Source organism: Archocentrus centrarchus, chromosome 10, assembly GCF_007364275.1.
Source record: "Archocentrus centrarchus isolate MPI-CPG fArcCen1 chromosome 10, fArcCen1, whole genome shotgun sequence".
Classification (NCBI taxonomy): Eukaryota; Metazoa; Chordata; class Actinopteri; order Cichliformes; family Cichlidae; genus Archocentrus; species Archocentrus centrarchus.
In genome coordinates this window covers 39,416,026-39,424,795 of record NC_044355.1, presented here as the reverse complement: position 1 = coordinate 39,424,795, position 8,770 = coordinate 39,416,026, and the positions used below count along the sequence as shown (strand labels likewise).

The 8,770-nt window shown below is 45.4% G+C and overlaps 1 protein-coding gene across 1 annotated transcript; it reads right to left on the bottom strand.

Moving 5' to 3' along the window:
• Positions 1-1,025: 1,025 nt before the first annotated feature.
• LOC115787340 (proteinase-activated receptor 4) lies at positions 1,026-7,845 on the bottom strand. Its single transcript, XM_030740011.1, has 2 exons — positions 7,585-7,845; positions 1,026-2,542 (listed from the first exon to the last, which is right to left on the bottom strand). Exons 1-2 carry the CDS (start codon positions 7,694-7,696, stop codon positions 1,452-1,454), a joined length of 1,203 nt encoding a protein of 400 aa, XP_030595871.1. The 5' UTR covers positions 7,697-7,845; the 3' UTR covers positions 1,026-1,451.
• Between the last annotated feature and the right edge of the window lie 925 nt (positions 7,846-8,770).

The following is an 8,770-nucleotide window of genomic DNA, read 5'->3' as shown; positions in this document are numbered from 1 at the left end:
TAATTTTTTTAAAAAGTGTTCCTGTGCAGTAGCCTGGGTGGCAGTTCTTGCGAGGTTAGTGCTGCCGGCCGGAACAAACCCGGAATAACAACTGGACCTCGGCTGGGCTCAGTGTTGCCAACGAGTTTTTCCATAGTGAAATCCTCCGCTGTCGCCGTGTGTTCAGCTGTCTTCCTGCGTCCCTTCGTGCACTCTCGCCCAAACCTCACTTCACCTCCAACCCCCGAACCACTTAAACACCGAGTCTGCCCACCCGCTCCCTCCGCTCCCATCCTCGGTCCTCGCTTCGTCCTTTATCAGCCTTTGAGAGCCGACAGCGAGTTTTCTTACACAAGTTGGCAACAGTGGCCCAGATAAAGGAGGAGGGTTGAATATAGCTAACAGTCTCACTGTTTTCATTCAATTTATATTCTAACATTAAACAATACGGGAAAAAACTGATCTATGAAATGTGGGTCTAGGCAAAGCATTAAAGTTATTAAAGTTCATTTGTAGTTCTAAACATGTTTAGAGTTTCCCGTATTTTTAAATACAAAACTTGACCGGTATGGAGGGGGGGGTCGTATAAAAGGCCTGTCCAAAGCAAGCTGAATTTCAACCCCAGCCCGCCCCTGCTTTATACAACACGTTTGCATTCACACACATTCACACTCGGAGGATGCAGAGCAAAGTCCTTAATCACAACGAGAACAACGAGAGTCAAAGACGGCTTTACAGGTAAGTGCACACAGGTGAGCCACTTTACTGCTAAAGCTGATGGGACAATCTGCCGGAGAACCACAGCCGGGCCTAAATACACAGCTCCATCCCAAAGGTGGAGAGGAGCTCAGCCAGCCTATCGGACAGTTATGAAGGAGACTGCTGTTGTGAGTCGAAAGAAACTTTATTTTGTGATTATATTCTGAAAATGTAAAAATGAAGACAAAGAGAAGCAAGAACAGGAAACAGGTGTTATGAGTTTCTGAAACAATTCATTTTTTTACTCATTTTCATGTCATTTATTTTGTCAGGACATGACACCACAAACCTTTTCATTCAGGTTTCACACCAAAGCCCCTCCCTCTGGAAAATATCCCCACCTTTAAACGCAATAACTGATTTATATTTATTTATAAAATAATGAGGAATACACTCTAAAATACCCCAAAATTACTATTTGAAAGTACTTATAATTTAATTTGTGCCTCCTTTCCTGTTGCCATCATTAGGAACAGGTGAGTGTGTTTATGCAGGTAGAGGGACGAGTCAGAAGAATGACATCATGAGTACCAACGAATGACTGAAGCGTCTGCATGAGGGGGGGTCACACTGAAGCGTCACATTTTCTTTATGTTGGTTCAAATCTAAAGAAACTTGTGACATCAGCAACAGGACATCTGAGATCAATACAGCCTTCATATCAGCAGCTCTCTGTTTAAAGGAGCACTCCAACATTTTTGCTGGGCCAGCCGTCAGGTGACCGTTACTTTGTCCTTTTGAGAGCTGCACGGCATCTCAGATGTCCCCTGCTGGATGGACATGGACAGCAGGGTGACCTTTGACCTTGGGCCCGATGATGAAGCTGGCACGATGTTTCCCACAGAGTATGTTTTATCCCCAGAGCCACTGTGGCAGCACACTGCGCTCTTGGCCTTGTGCCTGAACTCTGTGGACACGTAGTAGAAGATGAAGGGGTCGATGCAGCTGTTGAAGGTGCTCACCGCCAAGCTCACCATGTAGGGCACATAGAGGTCCTCGCTGTCGCCGTCCAGCGAGCCGTCAGCGTAGGTGAGGAGGAGGAGGATGTTGCTAGGCAGCAGACACACTATGAAGACCAGCAGCACCAGCACCGTCACCCGGATAGCGTGAATGTAGCGTTTCCTCTCAGCCAGCAGCGTGCGCAGCACGGCGCTGTGGCAGTACAGGACGATGGCGAAGGGCAGCAGGAAGCAAATGGCAAACAGGGTGGCAAAATATGGCAGGAAGTAGTTCTCCTGCTCTTTCTCTGGGAGCGCGTCATGGCAGGTGGTGATCTGCAGTGTGCTCACATTGTAGGTCTGCTGTGACACAAGCAGCGGCAGCATGGCGGCTAGTACCACCGTCCACACCACCGCTGACATGCCCAGAGATACCCACTGGCTGCGCAGAGTTCTGGCACTAAACGGGTGGACCAAAGCAATGTATCGGTCCAGAGCCACAAAGGCCAGACACCACATAGAGCCGTACATGTTGCCATAAAAGATCGCCATAACGAGGCGGCAGAAGGGCTCGCCGAGCTCCCAGTGGTTCCCCTTGAAGTGGTAGACGATCCGAAATGGCAGCGCCATCAGCAGCAGGCAGTCGACCACCGTCAGATTGATGAGCAGCGCGATGGACGGCAGGGGTTTGGTCCGGAACACCAGAACCCAGAGAGCCAGCAGATTGGAGGGCAGACCGACCACAAAGGCGAGAAGGTAGAGGATGGGCAGGTACAGGTTGGTGGTTGGAGCCTGGATCTCCTTCAGTTGCTTCTCCTTCAGAGTCGTCCCATTACAGGTAGGCCGGAGCCGGAAGGTCCTCAGACCTGCAGGGACCACAGCACACATCAGCCTATAGCACCCAGACTACATTTCACCAGACATTAAAATTAGGGGTGGGACTTTAACGCGTTAATTTCGATTAATTAATTATGGGGAAATTAACGCGTTAAAAATTTTAACGCATTTTAATCGCACTTTGCACCGTGGAACGTTTCTCAGTGCGCGAGTTCCCGGCATACAGATTATATCGACGAACAATGTCCAAATTAGGGGCCGAACACCACAAAGGCCGGAAGTTCCATTTTATTTTATGTGGAAAACTTAAATCCAGCCTTCTCTGATGCTATAAATATAATTGTTCTTTTAGCCAAATACCACATTCATTGTAATAAATGGAAAGGTAATAAGCCCTCCTTTTCCTGTTTCATGAACGAATTTAAATTATATTATTCATCGATATGTAAGATCAAAAAATGGAAAACTGCTAGAATCATCTCACAACAGATAGCTGAAAATTTTCTGTTCTAAGTCTATATTTGTTTGGTTCTCTTCCTCAGTTTTATTATTCAATTCATTACTATTGCATACCCCCTAGCTTGTTATCCTCTATGAGAGTTTGTATTCTGAAGTTGTTTTATACTGTTATTGTATTGTTCTTGAACGCTGTTTAATAATAAAAAAAAACAAAAACAAAGGCCGGAAGTGAGCAGCTAGCCTTCATATCAGCTGCCGTCACCTCTGCGTAGCTCATGTCGCCTAGCAACCGTGAGTGCGAAGCACAGCTGTGTAAAAGCAGCTGTTAAACAGAGAACGAACTTTTTCTCCTTTTTGTGGTTTAATTTTAAGTCTTTAATTCAAAATAAGCTGTTAAAACAAGCATAACAACATCAAGGAATACAGCTGAGAGAATGATTAATTTCCAACTATAACAAGTGAGACATTAATGTTGAATAAAACTATCCAGTTATGATGCTTAACTTTAATTTCAGGAGTTTGCTTATCACAGGAGCACTTCCACCCTTCATTGGTCTGTGTAGTAGACTGGTGGGAAAATAAACAACATTTTGAAGTTTAAGCTTATGTATATTGATTCATTCATCAACTAAACTTAAATTAATATTTCTCATGTCAAATATTGAAATGCGATTATAATGCGATTAATTTCGATTAATTAATTACAAAGATTGTAATTAATTATATTAATTTTTTTAATCGAGTCCCACCCCTAATATATATATATATATATATATATATATATATATATATATATATATATATATATATATATATATATATATATATATATATTAGGGGTGGGACTCGATTAATTTTTTAATCGAGTCCCACCCCTAATTAAAATATATCTAAAGAAGAAAATTACATTTTCAAAAAGCAGATGTTTACAAGAGTAAAGATGAACACTAATTTCCACCACTGGCAATGAAATGCAGTTTGGTGCTGAACTCTTCCAGATTCATAAGGTAAAAGAGGGTAAAGCTAACAGTGGCTGTGGTTACTTCCTTCCTGCTGTGCCCTCTGAAACGTGACCTAATTGAACCGGAACGTGGGCTGAGCTCACGTGTGAATGCGTTCAGGCAGCTGCAGTATCTGACCTGCTGCACACGCGCCCGTCTTCTTAGGAGTGTGTCAGCTTTTTATGTGATGGTTGCAAAGTTAAATTCCCAAATCAGACATGAGAGTAGTTCGTCCATCGCCGGCTGTGCTCTGACAGACTCGGGGACACTTCCTGTGTGCGGGCGCTGAGCGTCTGCAGCACTCAGTAACTGCACACCACTGCAGCTACATTCATATAGCTGTACTAATGTGGTGTTACTCTGAGGATTTCACCTTTCATCTCTGAGGACATTTCAGTGTTTTTTAACTTGGACCATCATGAAGGTCGCTGCTTTGACCCTGACTCATTTCTGCTGCTGTAAATACAGTTTTATTTGTGTGAGAAGGAAACCAGCCGTCACTGAAGCTGACTGTATGACAGTAAACGTTATTCAGATTTTCTATCAGTGTTTCTGTTTTCATGTAAAGTTTCCTCCTGATTAGCAGAGACAAAGGAGCTCGTTTCACTTTGTCTGACCTTCTGATGGTGATGGCCCACTCCTCCATCAGACAGTACTCGTCAGCCTTTATGTTTGATAAATGCCAATAAAGTGTCAAACTGACAAACGTCTCCAACAAAGAACGCGCTTTTGTACTGCTGTGAACGTCACATCAAACAACCACAACTGACCAAACACATTTCTGATACTCAGCTTGAAAATGGGTCAGAGGTTACCATGGCTTCCTGTGTTGGGTTCCTCGTTATCTATGTTTGACTTCCTGAGGTGTTTTTATTGCTTATATCTGAAAACTTACCAATCAGGCTCGCCTCTGTTTGTACTCAGACACCAAAGATTTGGGTGATGTTTCAGCTAATGCACACTGAAAAGGCTCATCCCTCCTCTCATCAGAGAGAGTCCCGATCAAACATCTGTGGGAAAATTCAGTCAAAATGCCCCAAAGTGACAAACTGTCACGTTTCACTGTAGAGGTGGAGGACAGTTTGAGCTCCTCGTTATCGTAGTGAACATGGAGGGAAGTATACTCATGCATGTGACTTAGCATGGTTAATGGTGGGCAGAGCGAGAGATGCTGATGGTGCTGGCACTCTGGATGAAGCCGTTAAAGAAGCTGTGATGAACTTTGGTGAACCTGTGAATCCTTCCTATCAGAGCTGACTGCTCAGTCACTCCATGGCTGCTGAGTGACACGACCTGCTTCTCAAAGGATTGCGTTGGAGCGCATCACCTCCTCTACACTTCCTGTTTCAGGTAAAACTCAGCAGCTAACTGAGTTCCTGTTCAGCTGGAATTTCCTTCTCTCAGCAGCAGCTTGACTTCTTGCATGGTGAGCTCTGAGATTTTGTTAGTACTGTGTACAACTACACAGTTTACTGTGTTGGTAGTTTGCATGCACAAAGGGAGCCTGGTCTGTTTGCACAGTGATGGTGGGGATTATGAAAGCATGACACAAAGAGGGGTTAGTGGTTAGAAACTCGTTATTCTGCTGGTTTCAGTGCTGACTGCGATTTTAAACACCTGAAAGCTTCTCACAGCCTGATGAAGGAGACGCAGAGATCAGAGTGAGATTATTGTGACTGATTGAACAGGTGTGAGCAGGTGTGTGTCTGTGAGACTCAGCAGCGCGTCAGAACCAAGCGGAACGACATGTAGACGTTTCCTGCATCCCCACATGAATCCGTTCAGTCTGAGCTGCTGCAGCTTCACGGCTTCATTCAGAGGTTCAGCGACGAGCTGCTCGGTCCCAGCAGAGTCGGCATCACTCTGAGAACACGCTGGAAATAAGAGAATCCATGAAAACGCGGTGCTTCCAGCTGAACGTAACCTGCTCCCAACCAGGTGAGGTGTTCAGCATCAGTTACCATGGTGATTTGGCAGGTAAGAAGACAGGTTTTGGTGACACAGAAGACTGGACACAGCTCGCTGAGCCGTTTATCTGGCTTCATGGTACGGCCCTCAGGATCCCAGCAGCTGCTGCTCTGGTGTTTCAGTTCCACACGTTTCCACTGACCCTGGGTGTGAAGTCCAGGTTATAACGGCAGACTGTAAATTATCAATAAAGGGTTGGATGGATAATTCGGGCTTTCATACATCTCATCAGCAGGAAGGTCTCATGCTGTGCAGTGGACACTGGTCAAAGGTCTCAGCTGCTGAACTGAAATATTCTCTCCGTCCACTTATGAGAAATATTACTGTTGCAAACACTTCTTCATATTGTATAAAGATATAATCTCTCGGTTTAGACAGGCGTGTTGTTCCAGCAGGCAGACCCCTGCAGGAAGCAGCCTGCGGTGGAACATCTCATTTCATCCAAAGAACAGTTGTAGATCAGTGGTCAGGTTTTTACTGCAGAGATAAATAACTGAGTGCTTTAGTGATGATGTCATTCATCAGGCACACACTTCTGTTTACTCTGCACTGTAAATAAATCCGCTGCAGTTTATGCTTCCTGATGGCTGCGCGTGAGGGGCTTCGTCTGCATGTCCGAGTCATTTTTTCTGTATCAGGTTGTTATGATGCACTGTCACAATGTTTTTGTGGACCTGGAGCAGGGATGAACTAGACTGGCTTCAGCTGGACTGGCTCATCTGTTAGAAGGAGCTGGCTGATGCTAACAGGTGAGTTATACAGTTTTCATGTGAGGTCCAAATGTTGGAAAGGCCGGTCAAAAGTGGCTCATCTGAAAATACGGTGACAGAGTGGAGGTGTGAAACACAGAGGTCCCTGGATGGCTTTACAAAGTGCACTGTGTTCATTAATAATTCAGTTTTAAAGCAAATGCACAGCAGAAAGTGTTTCTTGGTGTCTTCATGCTGTTTGAAGCACAGAGTGAGATGATGAGTGTTACTGAGGTGCAGAAACGTGCTCTGTGTTCATGTAAGAAGACTTTATTTAAATCTCAGGGATTTGCTTCACATATTAAAGAATGTGTTAGTTCTCATCTCTTCAAATCAGAGGCCTGATTGCCCTCATGTGGAGGCTATTCTGTGCAGACGTGAGAGTACTGAGTGCACCCGAAGCTGTCTGAATGCTCGGAGTGCATGTCAGAGGAAGATAAAGACTAGTAAACCAGATGACTTGTCTGCCTCCGGCTGGTTAAAGTAAGCCTTCATGTTTTACTGCGTCTTGTCTGGTTTGAGGTATTTTGCAGCCACTCAGCAGCAGCAGCAGCATCAAAGTATCTTTGGTGAGACTCTGATGCATCAGAGTGAGTACGTGTGTGAATATTAGACAAGAACAATGTCATAGGATGAATGTGAGTGTAGTAGGAAGTGCAGAGCAGAGAGCCTCTGAGTGCTCTGTGTTAGAGTTGGTCTGAGACAGACTGAATACACTCCTGATTCATCAACACACCATCTGATCATTACTGACTGCCTCCCTGAAGTCTCTGTATGAACACAGGACATCCTGCCTCTGAACGTTCTCACATTCAGAAACCAGACAAAAACACCGTGATGAGGAAGGTGTCTCAGCCTGCCTATGTCTCACAGGAAGAAGAGAAGAAGACTTACGAATGGACATGATGGGACATTCATCTGTAGGTTGAGGAGGAGGAGGCGAGACGCTGCAGACGGGTGGCAGCAGGCAGCCGAAGAGTAGAAGAGTCCCAGCGAGCCACTTCATTCTTCTTCTTCTTCTCTCACTCCACAGCAGCAGCAGATGTTTGTGTTGGCTCCAACTCTTCAGCTTCCACTGCAGGATTATTACTGACAGTACTGCAGTATCAGCAGTGCTAGTACTAATATCAGTAGTAGTAGTCCTCTCTGTGGTCTGAAGCCTTCTGTCTGATCTCAGAGCTGCCGTGCAGACTCCCCTCCCATTCTGATGCAATCCAGATGTGTGTGTGTGTGTGTGTGTGTGTGTGTGTAGTATGTGTGTGTAGTATGTGTGCCTTTGTGAGGACCCTGTGGGTGCGATTGATTTCCTGTCCTATCTGCTGAGTTCAGGTTTGGTGTTTTTGTGTCTGGAACTTTGACACTTTATTAAATAGGAAGTGTGTTTTATTACTCGCCCTCACCTGAGCTGAGCCTGGGGACCAATCACAGTAAAACATAATAAATAACTGACCCGTGATGCGGTTACCTGCTCTGGTCTCACACAGACTTTGTAGAGCTGCGAGTTAACGACACTCAGGCTGCAGCGCTGCTGCTGTCCAGGAAAGTTCATAAGTGCAAAACTTCTTTCAGCTTCCTGTGCGGTCTGCAGCTGATGAGCAGGCTTCCTGTTGCGTCTGATGCAGAGTATATGAAAAGCTCTCAGATGCTACTTTCCCACCGCCGAGGTTCCGGAGCCGGAGCAAGTTCCCGTGCTGTTCTCAATGAACCGGCGAAACGCTTAAGAACGGGCCCGCGTTCCCACCGCGTTTCTGTGAACCGCTCCTTTACGTATGAGTGTGGGCGGGTCCTCGTCTGGACACGAAGCTGAAGCGCACAAACGTGGGAGAACACGCTCCCCTTTCTGTGCTGCAAATACGTTTTGGGGTCCAAACCAAACTACTGCAGCATCTGTGTGCAGCACAGAGGGAAACACAGACAGATTAGAGCAAGACGACAAGTACGCACTTTGTGTCCTTTTATCTGTGATATGAACTGATACAAAGCAGCAAGTTCAGCCTTAGAGCCCAACCTAATTCACAGCCGTGAAAATCGCTTCTCTTTTCTCCTGTAATACACATGTAATATGGTAGAAAACTGGATG

Bases quoted from the DNA above. Each gene is read 5' to 3' on its own strand.
- LOC115787340 (XM_030740011.1), bottom strand. From the start codon at position 7,696: ATGAAGTGGCTCGCTGGGACTCTTCTACTCTTCGGCTGCCTGCTGCCA. The intron at 2,543-7,584 runs GTAAGTCTTCTT...TGGTCCCTGCAG, and splicing joins ATGTCCCATCATGTCCATTC to GTCTGAGGACCTTCCGGCTC.